Source organism: Salmo salar, chromosome 08 (assembly GCF_965601325.2).
Source record: "Salmo salar chromosome 08, fSalSal1, whole genome shotgun sequence".
Classification (NCBI taxonomy): Eukaryota; Metazoa; Chordata; class Actinopteri; order Salmoniformes; family Salmonidae; genus Salmo; species Salmo salar.
This window is the reverse complement of record NC_138298.1, coordinates 17,802,501-17,828,823: the sequence shown is the minus strand read 5'-3', so window position 1 is coordinate 17,828,823 and position 26,323 is coordinate 17,802,501. Positions and strand designations below refer to the sequence as shown.

The following is a 26,323-nucleotide window of genomic DNA, read 5'->3' as shown; positions in this document are numbered from 1 at the left end:
ATAGTATTAGTATAAAATTATCTCCCCATTTTTTAGCATACAATATAGCTCACTATTTGACAGATTTATTTTATACAGTCATTATTGCTCATATTTATCGAGGGTGTCAATAATTTCAGATCCCACTCTATCTCTTTCTCTCTCTGTCGTTGTCTGACACAAGGTGGCTTGATGCATCTCCATTTTGAGTGGCTTTACGGAAGTAGTCCACCGCTCATTTGTACTCTGCGAATTGCTTTTCCATACAAAACACAGTGATGATAAGTTGAGTAAATTGTCACTGCGTTGTGTGTGTGATTGGTAGTGGTAAAATAGTGTCCTTGATTTTACTCTAATGTTCCCGCTTGCAAAATGCAGCAAATGAATCGATGTCTCTGAGACGTGGAAGTATCCTTGTTTAAAAGAAAACAACTTAAATTGGCTGAAATTGTTTGTGCTACCTTGTAAATAAATGTTGTCAAGTGTATGTAAGAGTTTGCTAAGAATTTTTCAGCAACAAACCGATAATAATGTCTTCCCTTGACAATTTGAGTTACAGTAAACAGACCAAATCATGTTTGTATAACAATCATGTCCAATAACCAAAATCTCATATGGTCTTTTTTTATCAGCATTCCAAAATACTCTTCTGCGGAGGATAGAAATGTACATTTTTATGGACTTGCACAATGCTCCTAGTTCCTTCTGTAGACATTAGGTTTTGTTAAGAGAGCCACAGGTTCTTCTGCTTCTGCTTCTGCTTCTGTCTTCTGCTTCTGCTTCTGCTTCTTCTGCTTCTGCTTCTGCTTCTTCTGCTTCTGCTTCTGCTTCTTCTGCTTCTGCTTCTGCTTCTTCTTCTGCTTCTGCTTCTGCTTCTTCTGCTTCTGCTTCTGCTTCTTCTGCTTCTTCTTCTGCTTCTTCTGCTTCTGCTTCTTCTGCTTCTGCTTCTGCTTCTTCTGCTTCTGCTTCTGCTTCTTCTGCTTCTGCTTCTGCTTCTTCTGCTTCTGCTTCTGCTTCTTCTGCTTCTTCTGCTTCTTCTGCTTCTGCTTCTGCTTCTGCTTCTTCTGATTCTTCTTCTGATTCTTCTTCTGATTCTTCTTCTGATTCTGCTTCTGATTCTTCTTCTGATTCTTCTTCTGATTCTTCTTCTGATTCTTCTTCTGATTCTGCTTCTGATTCTGCTTCTGATTCTTCTTCTGATTCTGATTCTTCTTCTGATTCTTCTTCTGATTCTTCTTCTGATTCTTCTTCTGATTCTTCTTCTTCTTCTGATTCTTCTTCTGATTCTTCTTCTTCTTCTTCTTCTTATGGCTTCTGAATACCTCATCAGTAGGGTTGTCTCCTTTAGTCACACTGAAGACGTGCCCCAAATTGCTCCTATAGGCGCTGGTCAAAAGTAGTGCACTGTGTAGGGAATAGGGTGCCATTAGGGACGGAGACTGATTTTAAAGTAACGTATGGAATATTGTTAAAATATTGTTGCGTGTGCATGTGTGTATGTAGGTGCGTGTGTGTGTTCTGAGAAGTGCAGCTGGTGAACAGGCAGAGACTGAGTGTATTAGTTGAGAACCAGGAAACTGCAGACTTACTGCCCCAAGGTTTCTCCAGCAGTCCAGCTCCAGAACCCCATCCCAGGCTCCCTGTTCTCCCCCTCTGCTCTTCCTCTCCTGGGGCTAGACTGGTGGTCAGTCATCCATCCCTCCCTCCCTCACATCTCTCCATCGCCCAGAATAGCATTGCAGAGCCAGCAATATCTCACCCAGCACCACCACATGTGCCTCCACACACACAGACACACATACTGTACACACATTCATGCACACGCACTCTCCCTCACACACAAACACACTCCCACCAGCTGCAAGTCTGTCTGTGTGTCTGGTTCTGTTTCTCCCCAGATGTCTGTGTGTCTGGTTCTGTTTCTCCCCAGATGTCTGTGTGTCTGGTTCTGTTTCTCCCCAGATGTCTGTGTGTCTGGTTCTGTTTCTCCCCAGATGTCTGTGTGTCTGGTTCTGTTTCACCCCAGATGTCTGTGTGTCTGGTTCTGTTTCTCCCCAGATGTCTGTGTGTCTGGTTCTGTTTCTCCCCAGATGTCTGTGTGTCTGGTTCTGTTTCTCCCCAGATGTCTGTGTGTCTGGTTCTGTTTCACCCCAGATGTCTGTGTGTCTGGTTCTGTTTCACCCCAGATGTCTGTGTGTCTGGTTCTGTTTCACCCCAGATGTCTGTGTGTCTGGTTCTGTTTCTCCCCAGATGTCTGTGTGTCTGGTTCTGTTTCTCCCCAGATGTCTGTGTGTCTGGTTCTGTTTCACCCCAGATGTCTGTGTGTCTGGTTCTGTTTCTCCCCAGATGTCTGTGTGTCTGGTTCTGTTTCTCCCCAGATGTCTGTGTGTCTGGTTCTGTTTCTCCCCAGATGTCTGTGTGTCTGGTTCTGTTTCTCCCCAGATGTCTGTGTGTCTGGTTCTGTTTCTCCCCAGATGTCTGTGTGTCTGGTTCTGTTTCTCCCCAGATGTCTGTTTGCCTCCAGGTCAGTGTAGCGCCTGATGGTTCACCATTATCATCCAAGGCTGATGCTCGCTAGACAACACACACACACACACACACACACATATACACTCCTCTATCGCTCGCAACAAATTCAAACCATCTATTGCTATTTTCACTGAAATGAGAGACCAAAGTGACTGGTCTCGGTGTCCGTCCCCACCTCAAGCTTCAGATTCAGCTACTAGCTACTGTAGCATTCTTTGTAGTGATTTGTCTTTTAAAACAAAAAAAAAAACTGTTCAAGGTCAGCGTTTCATAAAACACACACACACACACACACACACACACACACACACAAAACACAGCGGTTTGTAAACTCAATTGTGTAGTTAAAACAGTCAAATTGTATTCACAAAAGGCCAAATCATTTTGGTAACTGTGTCCAATAGTTAATTAACGCTGCTACACTCGAGGCTCTGCTTGGGAACTAGGAATCCCATAATCCCCCTCTCAGTACTGCTGAATGGCTGTTCTGTTTTACCACTGATCTGGCTTCTCTCTTAACAGGCTGGTAGCTCCGTCAGTCTAGCCACACACTACCGTTATTATATATACATCACTGTGTGTGTGTGTTGTGTGTGTGTGTGTGTGTGTGTGTGTGTGTGTGTGTGTGTGTGTGTGTGTGTGTGTGTGTGTGTGTGTGTGTGTGTGTGTGTGTGTGTGCGCGTGCATGTGTGTGTGTTTGTGTATGTGTGTATGTGTGTGGGCGCGTGTGTTTGTGTGTATGTGTGTGTGCGTCTACTATAGACCAGGGAATGAGTGAGGCTCATAGCCTCATAGCTCAGTAATAACCATGTTGGGGATTGATTGGGGGAAGGGTGGGTGTAGTGGTTTTTCATTGTCCTCAATGGGTTCTGGAGCACTTTGGGCTATAGCATGATTCAAGTCTAAGAAGAGGCCCCCCTGTTTTTATGGTAGGCTCACCTGGAGCTGAGGGGGTTGTTAAAGGCCCCCAGCGCATTAAACGTTAATTAAGATCATGTTAAATCACTGGATACATGCCGGTAGCATCTACCCCAGCTCTCTCTCTCTCTCTCTCTCTCTCTCTCTCTATCTCTCTCTCTCTCTCTCTCTCTCTCTCTCTCTCTCTCTCTCTCTTTCTTCCCCTCTCTCTCCTTCTGCTCTCTCTCTCTCCTTCTACCCCTCTGCTCTCTCTCTGTTCCCCCTCATCTCTCTATCCTCCCCTTCATCCCCCTCTCCTCTCCTTCCTCCATCTCTCCATCTTTACCTCAGGGTGGTAATTGAATGGGTCTGGACGTTGTGATATATAATTGTTTCCAGATTAATGTCACTTTAATCAGCGACCGCCAAGAATTGTCCCGACAAATAATGAAGCATTGATGTCTATAAGAGGCTGATTAATTCTGCAGCTTGACCCATAGGCACGCACACACACACACACACACACACACACACACACACACACACACACACAGATGGACACACAGATGGACACACACACAGATACATACTGTACATACACACACAGGTACATACATACTGTACATACACACACAGATGGACACACACACACACACGCACACACACACACAGTCCTCCCTGTCCCGATGTGAGTGGAATATGATGGAAGTAAATGAGAAATCTTTAGTGCAATTAGCTGGTAAATTGCTGCCCCTTTGCTCAGGGTTCAGGGATGATTGCTGCTGTTTTCTTAACCCTGACGTTCCATTAAGAACCCTGACGTTCCATTAAGAACCCTGACGCTCCATTAATTCTATTAAGGGATCCTGTTCCACTCTGGGAAAAGGAGAGGATGACGGCCAATCAAGCTGCCACCTGAGCCAGTGTGTGTATGTGTGAGCTAGTGTGAAGTTCCAGCAAGCAACATCTGAGGCAATTTGTGTGTATGTTAGTGTGAAGCCATAGCAACGACATCTAAGATTGTGTAAGCAATTTAGGGACTGGGTGTTGGCTTTATAAGACAACAGATTGACACACACACACACATATGTATATGTACAGCATTCATACGCTGATGCATCACAACAAGCTAAGTGTCTGATAAAGTATGTCATCTTTAATCTCCCGCTCCCCCCCCCGTCACAACGGCGAGAGAAATCCTAGAGGTTTACATGTGAGGATGGTCGCGGCCACACACACACTCTGGGTCACATGGGATATCCATCACATTTTCAAACACATGTGGTGTGTGTGTGTGTGTGTGTGTGTGTGCGCGCGAGTGTGTAAGGGTGCCTGTGCTCGTAAGTACACTACTAACACTCTGGTAAATAGTCTGCCCTGTTTTTTTCTCCTCTCCTTAACCGCTCACTCTCCTCTCTTTCTCTCTCTCTCCTTTTTTCTCTTTCAAGCTCACAATCCGGATATTAGAGTCAAAGGTACTGTGGTCTCTCTTTCTTCTGCCCCCCCCCCCCCCCCCCATCGTGCTGTGTGGTACATGTGACCGGCCATAGATTCCCAGTAACCCTTCTCCCTCTCTATCTTTTTATCTCTTTTTATCTCTGATTCTGATTCATTGATGTATTGATTCAGTGATTCGGTCTTCTATTGTTACTGTGACTATTTGTTTCTCATGTCTTCATGTCTTGGTACTGTGGGGGAAATCCAATATCATGTCCTTTCTTGGAGCATGGGAGGATGTTCGGTAACTACCAGGCATGGTAGAACTGGGGCGTTTTTTTTTTGCCCACATAACCCACCAACCACTGCTCTCGAACGCCCCCGCGTTGGGCACCGGCCGAGGCCAGAAACGTTCCAGCGGCACGATAGAATAACATTGAAATAACGTCATCTAAGCTCACGCAGCTGACTAGATCTTTTTTTCTTAAAGCAGGGGTGTTATCCCGGATGCTTTGCCTCACTGCTTTTTGTATACGTGTCAGTCTTTTCATTTGTTTGTTTTTTTGCTTTCCCCGAATTGACAATGAAGAATGGCACCTTAAAACGTCCAAAAAACGTGATTATACGTTTATTTGTTAATAAATTGATGGTGTGTTACTAGCACCATCAATGCCTTTTGTAGAGAACTAAGAATTGGAGGCCTTTAAGCTGAAGTGGAGATATGGACTACTTCTTTAACCCTCGACCCTCGACCTTCCAACAGAGCTATCTCCACCGCACACAGAGTGGTATCAGTCTCTCTCTCTCGCGCGCTCTGTCTTCCCTTCTCTGTATCCCCCTGTCTTCCAACAGTATGTCCACGGAATCCTGCCTCCTCCGTTCCTCTCTCCTCTCTCCTCTCTCCTCTCTCCTCTCCTCCTCTCCCCTCCTCTCTTTCTCTCTTTCCTTTTATGTGTTTGTCAGTCGGTCTGCAACCTCCTTCACAGAGACTGAAGTACTGAGTTTTTTTTTTCATTTTTCTTTCCCAAATTTTTCTCCTTTTCCTTGGCCCCCCCTAATCGCAGGATTTAAAGGTAATTCATACAAAAGCCCCAGGGAGATTGTCATGAACAATCACTCTCCGCTCTCCTGTTTTTCCCTCTCTCTCTTTCTTTCTTTCTTTCTTTCTTTCTTTCTTTCTCTCTTGTCTTGAAGCACGGCGTAAACGTGTCTTTGTACCAGTCTCTCACTGTTTTTTGTGGTCCTTTTACTGGTTATCTCCATTCTTGTCTGTCTTAAAATCTGTTTCCAATACGCACGCACACACACACACACACACACACACACACACACACGTCTGCCATTTTGTTTGGATTTCCCAAAACTCAAACACACACACCTACACACACACACACACACGCAACCCACACACCACTGACCACCCTTCACACATGGTTCTTCCGTTTTGTTGGGAAATCCTTGTTGGTCGTGTTTCCATGCATCCGCGGCCTGTATGACCTCCTGACTGTCTAGCCTAGTCGCTGGGCTGCTTTCACTTCCTCCTGGGCTTTGCTTCTATATTATTACAATTGTATTATTCTCTTGTTTGTTATTATTCTGTGTAAAGGAATGTGACCTAGGCATAAAGTATAGCTGTGGAGGCAGGGACTCAAGCCAGAGCCCTCCCTATACTTTGTGTCCCTATTGTATTGTAGCTTCACATGGATGTGCCAATAGCTACTACTATCAAAAACTGAAGAAGGCAGAGGAAAATCGATTTAGTGCTTTCGTTTGGGTTCTTTGATTTCTGATTCTGTTTGATTTGGGCTATTTTGGGACATTGTCATTGTCAAATCTCCCTGAAATTAATGACACGTTATATTTTGGCCACTCCTTCTGTAATGTATGGTGCATTTTGATTCCTTTTGCTCTCTACTCAATTTCCTTTTCCAACAGTTGTACTTCTGACATCCTCTCTTACTTGACTTAATGAAAGGCAAAATTCATATTTTCTTTCAAATTCTTCAACGGTTAACGAGGTTAACGAAGGGTTCTTCGCGAGGCTTCTATCGTTCATGTGAAATTACAACATCTGTGCATTTCACAGGCCTGTCTAACTGTCTGATTATATGTCACACTGTCGGTTATATGTTAAGTTCACCAGAAACCTTTTCATTTTGGTTGGTTCTCTACCTGTTAATCTGAATCTGTTTATGTTGATTGTTCATTTGTTTGTTCTCATCGAAAAACTGAGAGGGGGGGGGGATCTCCTCGAAAAAGGAGGACACAGTCACTCACGCATGTGTTCACACACAATCCTGAATCACAGAGCAGCACCTACATACAGACACACCACCATGTTGATATGAGATACACAAGCGCACTCACACACTTCCATAATCACACTCTCCCCCTCCCTTATTCTCACCTATGCATGCACGCACACGCACACACACACACACACACACACACACACACACACACACACACACACACACACACACACACACACACACACACACACACACACACACACACACACCCTCGGCCACACACACTCCTCCCTTCCCCATACACACATAACCCTCCTATGTCTGTGAGCGTGTATTAACTCTCCATGCTCTGCTCTGCTACAGAGGGCTGCCCAGGCCTGTGTAACAACAACGGCCGCTGTACCCTGGACCAGAACGGATGGCACTGCGTCTGCCAGTCCGGGTGGCGTGGGGCGGGATGCGATGTCGCCATGGAGACCCTCTGCGCCGACGGCAAGGATAACGAAGGAGGTGAGACGCGTAGAAGAAAACTTTATTGTCCATTACGTTTTCACAAAATGGACATTCGTCTTTGGCTCTGGGTTACGTTACGTTATATGCCAGACATTTTCATTAGAAGTCACTTCCAGTACAGGGAGTGCATACATCTGAACTGTGCGTATTGTGTGTGATCCTTGCTGGGATTGAACCCACAACCACATTAGATGTGGATCTCTGCACTCTGTAAAGCTCCGACTGAAGAAGGCGGTGGCGTCACCACTACAGAGGCCTGTTAAATAAAGAAATAAACGAAGGATCAAGTCACGTCCTGATTAGTTTTGGAAGAGGGGGATGAGGGAGGGGTGGGGGAACGACGAGGTGGGGGTGTGTCAATCGCGGCGGCAAGGTTTTTATCACCCCTCCGCCCGGTGGTAGCTGGTCGCCAGATGTACGCCGAGCTTTTAATAACCTCACAAAGGCAATTGGCAGCCTTTCATGAGCTCCACATCCTACCTCCCTCCTTTCTTTCACCTCTCTTTTCCCTCTCCTCCTCTCCCCCTTTCCTGTGGATGTCACCTGTGGGAGACGGAGCAAATCTCACTCCCACACAAAGGCCTTGGAAAACAGCAGGCAGGCTGGCTGTTGAAGTAGCAGAGAGAAGTCTTTCTCCTAGATTTCTCTCTCTTTCTCTCTATCCCTCTCCGCTTTCCTTCTTCCTCACTCACTCACACTTTCTTTCACAGTCTTTCTCTCTCTTCCATTCTCTTTCTCTTTGTCTCGCTCTCTCTCGCTCTCGCACTCTCTCTCTCTCGCTTGCTCTCACGCTCTCTCTCACTCCGTTAGATAGGTTAGGTTAGTGAGGGAGGGAGAGAAAGAGAGAGCAAGAGAGAGCGAGAGAGCGAGAGAAAGCGAGTATATTTAGCCTACAGTTATCCCATCCAAGGCAGCAGTCAGGATGGAGGAACCAGGCAGTTTGTCACCACAGCCAGGGGTTAGAGGTTGACTAATAACTTTGAACAACTGGGCCTGCTATTCGCTCTCACAGGAACACGGCCAATCACATTCTGAAAGCCCAATCAAATACAACCACTTATAACAAAACAAACCTTTGCCCACCTGACAAAAAGAGCAACTGGAGGTAGATTTGTTTTTAACTTGGTTAAAAGTATTTTGTTCGTGAATTCACTGTATATGGTTCCTTTAGAGTTATCAGAGAGAATCTGATCTGGATCCCATTCCTTACTCCTCTTGTTTGCCTCTTCATAACTCTCTATCTCTCTCAGACGGCCTGGTTGACTGTATGGACCCGGACTGTTGCCTCCAGACATCCTGTCAGACCCAGCCGTACTGCCGCGGCTCCCCGGACCCCTCTGACATCATCAGTCAGAGCCCGTCCAGCCTGATGCCCCAGCATGCCGCACGCTCCTTCTACCAACGCATCCGCTTCCTGGTTGGACCAGAGGGCAGCCACGTCATCACCGGGGACAACCCCTTCAACAAGAGGTGAGCATTCTCATTTCCCATTCATTTGAACAGGTTAGTGTGTGTGTGTGGTGTGTGTGTGGTGTGTGTGTGGAGGGCTGTGGCGGTCATGACATTTTGTCTGACGGTTATTGTCCTGCAAAAGACTGATTTCATCAAGTAATCATATTTTCACCCATCAGACTATTCTCAATTGAATTTTGTCTTTACTAATATGTAAAACGTGTTTTGATTTAAATTGGCCCATTATCAAAGGGGCAGGAACAAAAAATGCATCCGTTTGCGCTCTAATAATGAATGGAGGCCACTTTTACATTTAAGTCATTTAGCAGACACTCTTATCCAGAGCGACTTACAGTAGTGAGTGCATACATTTCATAAATGTTTTCTCTGTACTGGTCCCCCGTGGGAATCGAACCCACAACCCTGGCGTTGCAAACACCATGCTCTACCAACTGAGCCACACGGGACCTTTTCTGATGGTCAGTTACTTCAACCATGCTACTCTGGTTATTTCACTCCATGCATCAACAACTGTTTGAGGAGCACGCAGCCTCTTGCTGAGCAACAGCTGATATTCTGCCCAAAACTCTGTATGCCATCTCCAACCCTGTTCCTGCAGCTACCCAGTGTTTAATTTGGGAAACCAAATGAAATCTGTTCGGGAACATCGATAGTAACATGTTTTCACAACGAAACATATTTCATTTAACTGTTGCGCTGAGAAAGGTATGAAGGGGAGAGAGGAGGACATGGAAATGCATGGTTCTGTAGCTAAATGTAATGTGTCCGCCTATTAATTATGAAAATATAAAAAAGGCCCTATTACTAGGCTATTTCAAATCAAATACAAATCCACTATACTTGTAGGCTAACTGTAAGCTGCCCTGCACAATCAATGAACCAACAGCATCTCCTAGGCCAATACATTCTCTCCCAGACTCATGGATAGAACGTTTGGGGCGTAGCATAAGGTAACCAGTCCATCCAGTATGCGTGATAATACAGTCCACACTCAAAGGTGATTTACTAGAATTTGTTTAATTTTGGAGTGTAGGCTAGTTTTGATGTTTTTCTGCCATGTGTAATATGCGGTAGGCTATGTATTGTATAACAGCACAAGGGCTTGGGCTCATAGGCCTTTGAATATGCTTCAGCTCTAATATGCATATGTGTGTTTTGAATGAATCCTCACCTTACAAAGCGCTGTCCATTTCATTGTGTTAGGCTTTGAAACAACATCCACAACGACCACATTTTCCACTCAGTTTCAACCTGTTGTTGAACTTCTGAGTTTTAAAATCACTGTACTGTTTTGATGATAAGTGTTTGATGTGATTTTCGATTGCGTTTGGTTTGAGGGACAATAGAGCTCTGAGTACCAGGCCATTAGCGACCTGATGGTCGTTAGCGAGTTGGGTACTACCAACGCATGTCCAGAGCGCAAGACCATACCATGGCAAATGGTGTGTCCCCGTGTGTGTGTGTGTGTGTGTGTGTGTGTGTGTGTGTGTGTGTGTGTGTGTGTGTGTGTGTGTGTGTGTGTGTGTGTGTTTGGTTGCCTTGGTGACAACCAGCCAGGTGGATACAGTGGTCTATAACAATGTTGTCTATAACCATGAAAGTTTGTTTCTCCATACTGGACAACAACATGAGTCATATACCATGACCAGCTTCCGTTATGGTCATTCTCAAAGGTCTTATGACTATTTAACCTTGAACGTTGCTTTAATTCAGTCCAGAGTGCCGTGCACGTTTGTGATTATTCACAATCACAGTTGATCTAGAACCAAATCGATTTCAGTAAGAGCTGGACTAACCAGCCGGTAGAGATTAGCTTATGTTTAGAAAGCAAACTTCATTTCCACACAGCGATAACAGAGTTAAATAGAGATGCTAAACACGGTGCTCACTGGAGAGAACAGAACAGTCTGATCATCTGATAAAGCAGGAAGAAGTGTGGAGAAATGGGAGGCCGGAACAAACAAATAAGGAGAGAGGGAGAGAGGTGGACAGAGAGAGATGGAGAAAGACCGAGAGATGGAGAGAGAGGGAGATGGAAAAAGAAATGGAGAAAGACAGAGACATGGAGAGAGAGAGACAGAAATATGGAGAGAGGGATGGAGAGCGAAAGAAAGATAGATATATGGAGATAAAGGGAGAGAGTCAAGTTCACATCTGTCCTGTGTTAGACCCACCTATCCGGGGGCTTTGTTTAGCCAGTAGTGCTAACACAGAGCATGTGCCTGAACATTTCCTTTAGCCTCTGCCAGCCAGCCATCCAACACACACACACACACACACACACACACACACACACACACACACACACACACACACACACACACACACACACACACACACACACACACACACGCACGGGATCCGCAGTAATCCCCAACCAAACAACAGCTCCTCAGCATCAACATGTGAACAAACAAGGCTCTCGCAGACCCGCTCTGCTTCTCCTCCTCCTCATCCATCTCTTCTTCTCCTCCTCCGTCTGTGTGTATTGACATGCCACTCTCCGTCAACAGAGATAGAGAGCTCGTCGTTTAGTAGGAAATGACACTCGAGCAAGAGACTGGAATAGAGATATTATTCAGGGTGGCAATTCATTCAAAAGAGACATACTCAGTAATGAAGTACAGATGTAGGATCTTAATTTGAGCCAGTTTGATACAGCAGAAAAACAATCCTACATCAACAGGAAATGTGAATATACAATTAATGGACATTTTGTAGGGGTCGATACATTTTTTGTAAAGGAAAATCAAGCCTGAAATTTCAAAGTGGAAATTGCAAACTTCAGAAGCCTTTTTAAACCTCAAACACACTACAAGTTCTACATTTCCTGCATTGCAGTAAAGTTCTCCTGCAGCATGGTGATCAAATTAAGACCCTACATCTGTAGTCTGTGATTTTTTTGCATTGCGGCGCAGAGCAGACATCCTGTAAGTGACTGTCTGCAGCACAACAAGGACAGGAAGAGCAAAAACCTGTTTACACCTACATTATTATTGACTTCTCCAAACCTCCAATTGAAATAGTCTCACTGCTTTAAGAGCAGGCACTACCAAGGCTTTCTGCCAAGGTTATTGGATAAAAACACGTCGGAACGCCTTTGTGTGTCTCAACTTCCTACACTAAAGCTTTATTTTCCTTTGTCTGCCATAACAGTCTAACAATACAATTGCAGAACATTTTCATTTCATAGTTTGTTTAAATGCAATCCTTTGGCTCCCCTTATACGGGCTATAGTTACTGGGAATAAGGAGTCTGAATAGACTGGGAAGTATGTTATTATTCCTCTTCATGGATCGTGACGGGCTAAATTAGGCATGTGGCCACCAACGCTTCACTACCTTATGTGGTGGCTCACATACACATACACACACACTCACACACACACACACACAGCTGAATTTAGATAAGACCGCTTCTTTGCCACGCTTCAGCAAACTCTAGAAGAGGGAGACGAGCGATGGAGCTTAAAGCTGCGGTATTTTAAGCAGGAAGACCGACCCCGACCTGTCTACTGTTTTAGGTCCTTCCCTCAGTGTTGTTATATTGCACACAGATTTCAAGCGGATTAACGCTCGCGGACTAGTTGGTCTTGGCTCTGTTGACTTCACTTATGGCCCTGTTCTGTGTAGTGATGTTGTGGTCTCGTGGTCAAGGGCCCGGTTAATTGGTCCTCTGACTGGGGTTAGCAGGGTTGAGGGTTCAAATCCCAGGTGCCGGGTCACAGCTGTGGAGCCCCGGGGGCGAGTCGAAGCGTTATCCTTGAATGACTTTGGTGAGAGGCCAGCTGGGAGGCTAGAGACTAATCTGTCTGATAATAACTACATGGAGGATATCCTGGATTGTGGTGTGGTGTCCAGCCCAGTGTTTAAAAACTCAGGGACAAAGACAACATCCTCAATTCTGAATGAATTAAAACCTTTATTGACAAAGAAATTATTTCAGACAGCAGACATGGACGTGACAATCAATGCCAGTACAACATGTATATTTAGAGAAAAATACTTTGTATTTTACAGAGGTGACAGTGACACTGATACTTTCTAACTCCAAGCCACATTCCATGACATGCAACCATGTAAAAAAGGAAATATCACCAGTCAGTTACTGTGGCGCTGCCTGTTGCCCACAGCAACCTTTGTCATGCTTATTATGAGAGAGAGAGAGAAAGAGAGAGAGAAAGAGAGATGTGTGCCAGTGGGTGGGGAAAGTTTAAGGGTTAACTAAAGGTGTCATTTCGTCATGCACCAGAATTATGATAATACTAGACTAATGATAATACCAGAGTAATGATAATACCAGACTAATGATAATACCAGACTAATGATAATACCAGAGTAATGATAGTACCAGAGTAATGATAATACCAGAGTAATGATAATACCAGACTAATGATAATACCAGAGTAATTATAATACCAGAGTAATTATAATACCAGAATAATGATAATACAAGACTAATGATAATACCAGACTAATGATAATGCCAGACGCATGATAATACCAGAGTAATTATAATACCAGACTAATGATAATACCAGAGTAATGATAATACCAGAGTAATGATAATACCAGAGTAATTATAATACCAGACTAATGATAATACCAGAGTAATTATAATATCAGAGTAATGATAATACCAGACTAATGATAATACCAGAGTAATGATAATACCAGAGTAATTATAATACCAGAGTAATGATAATACCAGACTAATGATAATACCAGACTAATGATAATACCAGACTAATGATAATACCAGAGTAATGATAATACCACAGTAATGATAGTACCAGACTAATGATAATACCAGAGTAATGATAATACCAGAGTAATGATAATACCAGAGTAATGATAGTACCAGACTAATGATAATACCAGACTAATGATAATACCACAGTAATTATAATACCAGAGTAATGATAATACCAGAGTAATGATAATACCAGAGTAATTATAATACCAGAGTAATGATTATACCAGCGTAATGATAATACCAGAGTAATGATAATACCAGACTAATGATAATACCAGACTAATGATAATTCCAGACTAATGATAATACCAGACTAATGATAATACCAGAGTAATGATAATACCAGAGTAATGATAATACCAGACTAATGATAATACCAGACTAATGATAATACCAGAGTAATTATAATACCAGAGTAATGATAATACCAGAGTAATTATAATACCAGACTAATGATAATACCAGAGTAATGGTAGTACCAGAGTAATGATAATACCAGAGTAATTATAATACCAGACTAATGATAATACCAGAGTAATGATAATACCAGAGTAATGATAATACCAGAGTAATGATAATACCAGACTAATGATAATACCAGAGTAATGATAGTACCAGACTAATGATAATACCAGACTAATGATAATACCAGAGTAATGATAATACCAGAGTAATGATAATACCAGAATAATGATAATACCAGAATAATGATAATACCAGAGTAATGATAGTACTAGACTAATGATAGTACCAGAGTAATGATAATACCAGAGTAATGATAATACCAGAATAATGATAATACCAGAGTAATTATAATACCAGAGTAATGATAATACCAGACTAATGATAATACCACAGTAATTATAATACCAGAGTAATGATAATACCAGAGTAATGATAGTACCAGAGTAATGATAATACCACAGTAATTATAATACCAGAGTAATGATAGTACTAGACTAATGATAGTACCAGAGTAATGATAATACCAGAGTAATGATAATACCAGAATAATGATAATACAAGACTAATGATAATACCAGAGTAATGATAATACCAGACTAATGATAATACCAGAGTAATGATAATACCAGAGTAATTATAATACCAGACTAATGATAATACCAGAGTAATTATAATACCAGAGTAATGATAATACCAGACTAATGATAATACCACAGTAATTATAATACCAGAGTAATGATAATACCAGAGTAATGATAGTACCAGAGTAATGATAATACCACAGTAATTATAATACCAGAGTAATGATAATACCAGAGTAATGATAATACCAGACTAATGATAATACCAGAGTAATGATAATACCAGACTAATGATAATACCAGAGTAATGATACTACCAGACTAATGATAATACCAGACTAATGATAATACCAGAGTAATTATAATACCAGAGTAATGATAATACCAGACTAATGATAATACCAGACTAATGATAATACCAGAGTAATTATAATATCAGAGTAATGATAATACCAGACTAATGATAATACCAGACTAATGATAATACCAGAGTAATTATAATACCAGAGTAATGATAATACCAGACTAATGATAATACCAGACTAATGATAATACCAGAGTAATTATAATACCAGAGTAATGATAATACCAGACTAATGATAATACCAGACTAATGATAATACCAGAGTAATGATAATACCAGAGTAATGATAATACCACAGTAATTATAATACCAGAGTAATGATAATACCAGAGTAATGATAATACCAGAGTAATGATAATACCAGAGTAATGGTAGTACCAGAGTAATGATAGTACCAGAGTAATGATAGCGCCAGAGTAATGATAACGCCAGACTAATGATAGTACCAGAGTAATGATAGTACCAGAGTAATGATAGTACCAGAGTAATGATAGTACCAGAGTAATGATAATACCAGAGTAATGATAGTACCAGAGTAATGATAATACCAGAGTAATGATAGTACCTTGCAGCGTCTATTGAACATGGACGTCTTTTGAACATGCTTAGAAACACTCAGACACCAGAACAGTGACAATTGGGTATGATTGCGTCCCAACTGCCACCCTATTCCCTACATAGTGAACCACTTTTGGTCAAAAGTATAGGGTGCCAATAGGGTGCCATTTAGGACACAGGCACTGTTTTACGGTGACAGACACTGAGACAACCTCCCTAAGCAAATGGAAGGCATAAATTACAGCTACATTAAGGACCCCATTCCCCCCCCCAGCACACACACACATACAGGTATTAATGAGGCGAGGACGCTGGGTAATTTGTAATTTATGGCATGTTTACACTATAGAAGATAGAAGGGGGGGGAGGGAGGACATCAACTGTACTGTCTGGCTTCCTCTCAGACTGTTGTAAAGGATAGTGCTGGGCTGGGGAAGGTGTGTGTGTGTGTGTGTGTGTGTGTGTGTGTGTGTGTGTGTGTGTGTGTGTGTGTGTGTGTGTGTGTGTGTGTGTGTGTGTGTGTGTGGTGTGTGTGTGTGTGTGTGTGTGTGTGTGTGCGCGTGTGTGTGTGTGTGTGTGTGTGTGTGTCTCTGTCTCTCTCTACAGGGTGATTCAATGCTCCGCTACTGATTAGCACTCAGTGAAAGCTGTAATGACCTGGGAAGGAGAGCTATAAGTAAATCTAGCTACCCTCCCCCTGCACACACACACACACACACACACACACACACACACACACACACACACACACACACACACACACACACATACAGACAGTAGCTATCTCCACAGGACCAGACCCATTGATTAAAAACTCATCTAAACGGTCCACCGCAAGCCGGGCCTGCCTAAACAACTTGACTTTTCTCCTCTCTCTGTTGGGGCTACAGGTTAGCAATGAACCCCGAGACGGGATTGCTATCAAGGCTGGAAATTCAAAACATCAAAAATCTAATAATTTCAATTTCTCAAACAACCAACTATTTTACACAATTTAAAAGATAAACATCTCCTTAATCTAACCACATTGTTCGATTTTCAAAGAGGCTTTACGGCAAAAGCATAAAGTTAGATTATGTTAGGACAGTACATAGCCACAAAAGTACAAACATCCAGTTTCAATTCAAGGTCAGGCGTCACCAAAAGCAGAAACCAGCTAAAATTATGCACCAACCTTTGACAATCTCCATCAGATGACACTCCTAGGACATTATGTTATACAATACATGCATTTTTTGTTCCATCAAGTTCATATTTATATCCAAAAACAGCATTTTACAGTAGCGTGAAATTCAGATTTTTTTCTTCTCTGAAATGCTTCCGGTGAACATAACAAAATTACTATTCGAAAACATTGGTAAATTATAATATTGTCATTCAAAGAATAATATATTATCATCTCGTAATTGCTACCGAATGGCCAGATCTCAAAATAACTTTACTGGGAAATCACATTTAGCAATAAACGGGGTGCTATGCTAAGAACAATAAGCTATGCTATACAGTTAGCATCATCTAATATCGATAATAACATTGTAAATATCCCCTTACCTTTGATTATCTCCATCAGAAGGCACTGCCAGGGATTCCCAGGTCCAGAACAAATGTGGTTTCTTTTGACAAAGTTCATAATTTATGTCCAAATAACACCAAGTAGTTAGCGTTCATTATGCTCCCACAAAACGTGGTGGGGGGGGGGTGTAAAATCACGCCGAAAAGCTAAAAAAACCTAGTAAATAATCTATTTACGTTCGTTCAAACATGTCAAACGTTGTTTAGCATTAATCTTTTGGTCCATTTTTAACGTTAAACATCAGTAATATTTTCACACAACCTATCCTATGTCCAGATAAACAATTATGACAAACTCACGCTTCTCAGATTTATGCGCAGGCGCAAAAAGTGACGACATGTCAACTTCCCTGCATTCTAATTTGCTCTCTGTTTATCATAGACGCTTCAAACAACTTTATAAAGATCGTTGACATCTAGTGGAAGCCGTAGGAGTTGCGAAATGAATCCTTTCTCACTATGGTATCTATAAAACAATGACACTAAATAGTACAGTCACAAAATTCACATTTTTTTAAATCTATTTTTCACAGGTTTTTGCCTGCAATATGAGTTTTGTTATACTTACAGACACCATTCAAACTGTTTTAGAAAATTCAGAGTGTTTTCTATCCGAATGTGTTAATAATATGCATATCCTAGCTTCTGAGTTGGTGTAGGAGGCAGTTAAAAATGGGCACATATTTTTTTTTAAATTTCTCAATACTGCCCCCTAGCCCCAACACGCTTTTACATTTTTTTTGCCGCAGAATAAATTTGCCGTGCTGCTGGCCTGTGTGTGTGATGGTGGGCAAAGTGTGTGTGTGTGTGTGTGTGTGTGTGTGTGTGTGTGTGTGTGTGTGTGTGTGTGTGTGTGTGTGTGTGTGTGTGTGTGTGTGTGTGTGTGTGTGTGTGTGTGTGTGTGTGTGTGTGTGTGCTGTGTGAGATTTATTCACTCAGTCCCCTAGTATCGATCAGGCTGATAAGCCTCAGAGGGGAAGGGCCCTGGCATCCCAGCAGCCCTTAAACACACTGTGTTATGTGTGCTAAACAGGGAGATGTAAGCCCACATGAATATCAATAGGCCTCTGTGTGTGTGTGTGTGTGTGTGTGTGTGTGTGTGTGTGTGTGTGTGTGTGTGTGTGGGAGGGGGAGTTTGGATCACGTGTGATTTTGTGCGTGCATAGCGGTGACGAGAAAAGGGAATTGGTTATTTGACGTGGTACTATACAGTGTCGTACTGTGGTGTTTATGAATGTGCTGAGTGAAAGTTGTCTAATGTGTTATTTCCTGTCAGTCCTCTAGCGTGATGTGTATCTCAGGATATCTCTGTCTCCGCAGCGTCCCATAGCTGCAGTGTACAAAATAACCACGTCTCTAAGTAGATCATCTCTACGTGTTGTTTCTCCCCAGCCTGGTGTCCATCATCAGAGGCCAAGTCCTGACGGCAGACGGGACCCCCCTCATAGGAGTCAATGTTACCTTCGTCCACTACCCCGACCACGGATACACCGTCACGCGCAAGGACGGCATGTAGGTCCACACACACACACACACACACACACACACACACACACACACACACACACACACACACACACACACCACAGACTCTGGTCTCCCTCACCACTGACACCTCATACAGTATTTGATTTATGTTGTGTTTTCAGGACTGGTTGATTGAATCATCATGAGTGTGTCTGTGTGTGCGTATATGCGTGAATGTTTTTCTGTGCATCGGTGAGTGTGTGAGAGAGAAAAGAGAGAGAAACCACAGTGCGTTTCTTCTCCCGTCCCTCTACGACTCTGTCTCACAAATCTCCCAAAATCGTCTCTCTCATGCAAATGTAATCTCAGCAGCTTCCCCCCAATGAAAAAACACACACTCACAACCCCCCCCCCCCCAACCACACCCCAAATGAAAACCCTGCGCCATTTAAATGTGAACTGGAGGGCTGTTTAAAATGCATTGAATTTACAAGGGCAGAATCAATTAGCCTGCGTCATTCTAGCGCAGGGCACAGAACACACACACACACACACACACCTCCACTACACCCTGCCCCCCACTCCCGGTTCCCTGGTGTTATTACAGCGAGTGTTCCTGCAACCCTCAACACCAACCAGGAAATAGGAAACGCAGTTCGAGTCACAAATAGCACCCTATTCTCTATATAGTGCACTACGTGCTTCCCATAGGGCTCTGGTCAAAAGTAGAGCACTAGATAGGGAATAGGATGCCATTTGGGACAGAGGCGCAATCACTCCCAGGCCCCAGCCCCATCAGGACCTTTTATTACACCACCCGCGCCCAATTAGATTGTGAAGCAGGAGTGTTAAGGGCAAAAGTGCAAGCCGTGATATTTGGTGCTCCCTGCCTCATTGAGAGGAGGCTCTGTGTGATTGCTGGGAGTGTAATAGGTTGAATCTCTAGGGCAAGGCTAAGCTGCTAGATTGCAATAGGTGTATGATGGCGACCACTGTGGCAAATTGAATACATGATGTTGCACAATCTTCCACACCGCAGGTTGCGATGTATCCAGCCACTATGTCATGCCCCTGTTACTATAGACTGAATAATATGGAATCATTTATGTTGTTGTAATAGACTGAATATACTGCCATGCCACTGCTAAAATAGACTGAATATACTGCCATGCCACTGCTAAAATAGACTGAATATACTGTCATGCCACTGCTAAAATAGACTGAATATACTGCCATGCCACTGCTACAATAGACTGAATATACTGCCATGCCACTGCTAAAATAGACTGAATATACTGCCATGCCACTGCTACAATAGACTGAATATACTGCCATGCCATTGCTACAATATACTGAATATACTGCCATGCCACTGCTACAATAGACTGAATATACTCCCATGCCACTGCTACAATAGACTGAATATACTGCCATGCCACTGCTGCAATAGGCTGAATATACTGCCATGCCACTGCTACAATATACTGAATATACTGCCATGCCACTCCTAAAATAGACTGAATATACTGCCATGCCACAGCTAAAATAGACTGAATATACTGCCATGCCACTGCTACAATAGACTGAATATACTGCCATGCCACTGCTACAATATACTGAATATACTGCCATGCCACTGCTACAATAGGCTGAATATACTGCCATGCCACTGCTACAATATACTGAATATACTGCCATGCCACTCCTAAAATAGGCTGAATATACTGCCATGCCACTGCTAAAATAGGCTGAATATACTGGCATGCCACTGCTACAATAGGCTGAATATACTGGCATGCCACTGCTACAATAGGCTGAATATACTTCCATGCCACTGCTACAATAGGCTGAATATACTGCCGTGCCACTGCTAAAATAGACTGAATATACTGCCATGCCACTGCTACAATAGACTGAATATACATGCCATGGAACTGTCAATACCAAAAGTATGTGGACGTGCCTTCAAATTAGTGGATTCTGCTATTTCAGCCATGTCACTGAGCTCTTCAGCACACAACCATGCAATCTCCATAGACAAACATTGGCAGTAGAATGGCCTTACTGAAGAGCTCAGTGACTTTCAACGTGGCACCGTCATAGGATGACACCTATCCAACAAGTCAGTTTGTCAAATTTCTGCCCTGCTGCCCCAGTCAACTGTAAGTCCTGCTATTGTGAAGTGGAAACATCTTGGAGCAACAACGGCTCAGCCGCGAAGTGGTAGGCCACACAAGCTCACAGAATGGGACCACCGAGTGCTGAAGCACATATCGCGTAAAAATCCAAACTGCCTCTGGAAGCAAAGTCAGCACAAGAACTGTTCGTTGGAAGCTTCATGAAATGGGTTTCCATGGCTGAGCAGCCTAAGATCCTAAGATCACCATGCGCAATACCAAGCGTCAGCTGAAGTAGTGTAAAGCTCGCCGCCATTGGACTCTAAAGCAGTGGGAACGTGTTCTCCGGAGTGATGAATCACACTTCACCATCTGGCAGTCCGACAGACAAATCTGGGTTTGGCGGATGCCAGGAGAATGCTACCTGCCCTAATGCATAATGCCAACTGTAAAGTTTGGTGGAGGAGGAATAATGGTCTGGGGCTGTTTTTCCTGGTTCAGGCTAGGCCTCTTAGTTCCAGTGAAGGGAACTCGTAATGCTACAGCATACAATGACGTTCTATCTAGACGATGCTGTGCTTCCAACTTTGGGGCAACAGTTTGGGGAAAGCCCTTTCCTGTTTCAGAATGACAATGCCCCCGTGCACAAAGTGAGGCCCATACAGAAATGGTTTGTCGAGATCGGTGAGGAAGAACTTGACTGGCTTTGACCTCAACCCCGTCGAATGCCTTTGGGATGAATTGGAACGCCGACTGCGAGCCAGACCTAATCGCCCAACATCAGTGCCCGACCTCACTAATTCTCTTGTGGCTGAATGGAAGCAAGTCCACGCAGCAATGTTCCAACATCTAGTGGAAAGCCTTCCCGGAAGAGTGGAGGCTGTTATAGCAGCAAAGGGGGGACCAACTCCATATTAATGCCCATGATTTTGGAATGAGATGTTCGAAGAGCAGGTGCCACATACTTTTGGCCATTTAGTGTATTTAAGCAGTAAGGCCCAAGGGGGTCCACACCTAAGGACTGTGCTTAGGGACGACGCATCGCGGAGTGCCTGGATTCAGCCATAAGTCGTGGTATGTTGGCCAAATACCACAAACCCCCGAGGTATACGGTCTCAAACCCCCATGGTATACCGTCTCACATACCACTGCTGTCAGCCAATCAGCATTCTGGGCTGGAACCACCCAGTTTATAAATAACAATATATCTGGTCGTAACAGATAGAATGCTGGTGTCGCTGCTTGTCTGTGCTTGCATGAGTGTGTTCTTTTATCTATGCATTTTCTGTATGTGTTGTGTGTGTGTCTTCACACTTCACCCCGCCAGCCCCCTCCAGACACAGAATATAGGACAGGACTTAGGGGATCTTCTCTCTCTTCCACTCGGATGGTTCTCCCTATAGGCCTGCTACATGTTAAAAGACAAAGTTAGCTAGCCAGACGGAGCTCTCTCTCACCACACACACACACACACACATACAATAATAATTGGCCCCATCATCTTATTTTCAGTACAGGAGAAAGAAGAGAAACATGTTTTGTTCTGAGATAAGTAGAAGAGAGGAAGAGGGAGAGATATAGCAGGAAAAGAGAGAGAGAGAGAGAGAGAGAGCGAGAGAGACTCAGGTTGGACAGACTAGACAGGAGAGACAATTAGAACAGAATGGTCTGATCACCCTTCATCCTCACTCTACCTCCATCAGTGTCAAAGATACAGAGATCTCTTTCTCCAGGGCCCAAGAGCAACCAGGAGGAAATGTGTGAACACGTAAAAGGCCCTTTCTACTGTCTGTGTGTGAAGGGGGGGGGGGGGGGGGGGGGCGTGCCTGTGTGTGTCTGTCCATCCGTCTGTCCGCCTGTCTCTCTGTGTGAATGTACATGCCTGCGTGTTTCTGTCACCACCTCTAACCTCATCTCTCTCCATCTCTATCCTCATCTCTCTCCATCTCTATCCTCATCTCTCTCCATCTCTCCAGGTTTGACCTGTTGACCAACGGTGGGGCCAGTCTGACCCTGAGTTTCGAGCGGGCTCCGTTCCTGATACAGTACCGCACCGTGTGGATCCCCTGGAACGTCTTCTATGTCATGGACACCCTGGTCATGAAGAAGGTATTGAACTGTATTGAATTGTACTGAATCATATTGAATTGTATTGACTCACAGTGACTCATATTAAATTGTATTGACTCATATTGAATTGTATTTAATCAAATTCAATTGTATTGAATTGTGTTACTCCTATTGAATTGTATTGACTTGTATTGAATTGTATTGACTCGTCTTCAATCATATTGAATCGTATTGCAGGAGGAGAATGACATCCCCAGCTGTGACCTGAGTGGTTTCATCAGGCCCAGTCCTGTCATCGTGGCCTCTCCCCTCTCTACCTGCTTCAGGTCCTCACCAGAGGATGGGCCCATCATACCTGAGACACAGGTGAGACATACACATCATCATACACACATTATCATCATCATACACACGTTATCATCATCATCATCATCATACACACATTATCATCATCATACACACATCATCATTATACACACATCATCATCATCATCATACACACATTATCATAATCATACACTCATCATCATCATCATACACACATTATCATCATCATACACTCATCATCATTATACACACATCATCATCATACACATTATCATCATCATCATCATACACACATTATCATCGTCATATACACATTATCATCGTCATACACACATTATCATCATACACACATTATCATCATCATACACACATTGTCATCATCATATATACATTATCATCATCATACGCACATTATTATAGGGGTGGCAGGTAGCCTAGTGATTAGAGCGTTGGACTAGTAACCGTAAAGGTTGCAAGATCAAATCCCTGAGCTGACAAGGTAAAAATATGTCGTTCTGCCCTTGAACAAGGCAGTTAACCCACTGTTCCTAGGCTGTCATTGAAAATAAGAATTTGTTCTTAACTGACTTGCCTAGTTAAATAAAGGTTAAATTTAAAAAAATCATCATATATACATTAGCATCATTATACACACATCGTCATCATCATCATACACACATCATCATCATACACACTGTATCATCATCACACACACATTGTCATCATCATATACACATTATCATCATCATACACACAGTATCATCATCATCATACACACATCATCATCATACACACATTATCATCATCATACACACATTATCATCATCATACACACATTATCATCATACACACATCATCATCATATACATTATCATCATATATACCTTACCATCATCATACACACATTATCGTCATCATACACACTTTATCATCATCATATATGCATTATCATCATCATACACACATTATCATCACAATATACATTATCATCATCATATATACACTATCATCATCATATATACATTATCATCGTCATATATACATTGTCATCATCATACACACTTTATCATCATCATATATACATTATCATCATCATACACACATTGTCATCATCATACACACATTGTCATCATCATACACACTTTATCATCATCATATGCACATGATCACCGTATATGCATGATCATCACCATGTATGCATTATCAATAGCGTATATACATTATCATCATACACACATTATCATCATCATACACACATTATCATCATCATACACACATTGTCATCATCATACACACATTATCATCATCATACACACAGTATAATCATCATACATACATTATCGCCGTATATACATGAATAGTCATCATATATGCATTATCATCAGCATATATACATTATCATCATCATACACACATTATCATCATCATACACACATTATCATCATCGTATACGCACATGCACACACACACACAGAAACCCAGACTAGTTGTACTGAATACACACACTTTTCCACAAACGCGTTATACCTAAGACTCAAGTGAGGTGACAGTGGAGAAAGGATACATACAGTACATCAAACACCCACTGTACACACACCTCACAACACGGTCAGCTAGGTTTCGTCCAGTTCACTCTACCCTCTCCACAGACCCACTCTGTACCCTCATCTGTTCAACTCTCCTGTTCAACTCATCTGTTCAACTCATCTGTTCAACTCTCCTGTACAACTCTCCTGTACAACTCTCCTGTTCAACTCATCTGTTCAACTCATCTGTTCAACTCTCCTGTACAACTCTCCTGTTCAACTCATCTGTTCAACTCTCCTGTTCAACTCATCTGTTCAACTCTCCTGTTCAACTCATCTGTTCAACTCTCCTGTTCAACTCATCTGTTCAACTCTCCTGTTCAACTCATCTGTTCAACTTTCCTGTAGTGTACTGTAAATTATGTGTACCTTTTTTCCCCGAGGGAGACGTTTATGAATTTCCTGCCTGGGCTGCGGACAGTGGAATTATGACATTAACACGTCATGGTATTTTGCGGGAGTTGTTGTCCCACAACCAATCAGCATCCAGGATCCAAACAACCCGTTTTCTAATGCCCCATAACACCCCACACTGCTTCACCCAAGCTTTCCCGGGACCTCAAACAGCCAACTCAGTTGGAACGGGGGGCCTCACAAAAAGCTGAGCCGACCTTTAATACTTGAAGTATAAAAGCACACCTTTAACAGCCCAGTGAATACGAGGTCTAGAGATTTTCTAACTGTTTGCACAGATGCTCTTTGTTTCTTTCAAAGAGGAGAAGCCTTGATGAAGAGAGAGAGCATTTAAATCCATGTATAGTCTTTCTAGCCGTGCCAGACACGGTGTGAATTGTTATGAGGGTCTCACACACGCTCGCGCACGCACACTCATTCGTAGATCAAAACCCAGGGTTTACCATTATGGCAGTATCACAGGCCAATCTGTGCAGAAGAGCATCTTCAGTAAAGCTGGTACAGGGGGCCAAACACATGTTTTATCTGCTCCAAATGAGTCCTCTCTCTCTCTCTCTCTCTCTCTCTCTCTCTCTCTCTCTCTCTGTCTCTGTCTCGCTCTCTCTCTCTCTCTCTCTCTCTCTCTCTCTCTCTCTCTCTCTCTCTCTCCCTCCCTCCCTCTCTCCCCCATCTCTCTCAACTCTCCTGTGCGGCCAGATAGACTTTGATTCCTCTTGGCCCAACTTCTGTCTACTCTTCTCTGGCACTCCTTCAGTCTAAAGCACTACTTTAATAAGGCTGTGTTCTGCACCATCAGCCAAACAATACACACAGACATAAACACACACAGACATAAACACACACAGATATAAACACACAGATATAAAGACACAGACACACACAGACATAAACACACACAGACAGACATAAACACACACACACAGACATAAACACACACAGACATAAACACACAGATATAAAGATACAG

At 42.9% G+C, this 26,323-nt stretch overlaps 1 protein-coding gene across 12 annotated transcripts in view; it reads left to right on the top strand.

Moving 5' to 3' along the window:
• LOC106610060 (teneurin-3) overlaps positions 1-26,323 on the top strand; it is a 447,182-nt gene that overhangs the window by 358,912 nt on the left and 61,947 nt on the right. For 7 of the 12 annotated variants that reach the window (XM_014209182.3, XM_082978414.1, XM_014209189.3 and 4 more), the window contains 6 exons: positions 4,854-4,880; positions 7,458-7,604; positions 8,858-9,077; positions 18,768-18,887; positions 22,936-23,068; positions 23,267-23,395. In XM_014209182.3, the coding sequence (XP_014064657.1) occupies positions 4,854-4,880; positions 7,458-7,604; positions 8,858-9,077; positions 18,768-18,887; positions 22,936-23,068; positions 23,267-23,395 (776 nt within the window). The remainder of the gene's footprint in view (positions 1-4,853; positions 4,881-7,457; positions 7,605-8,857; positions 9,078-18,767; positions 18,888-22,935; positions 23,069-23,266; positions 23,396-26,323) is intronic. The other 5 variants (XM_014209184.3, XM_082978415.1, XM_014209185.3 and 2 more) reach the window with 1 other exon arrangement.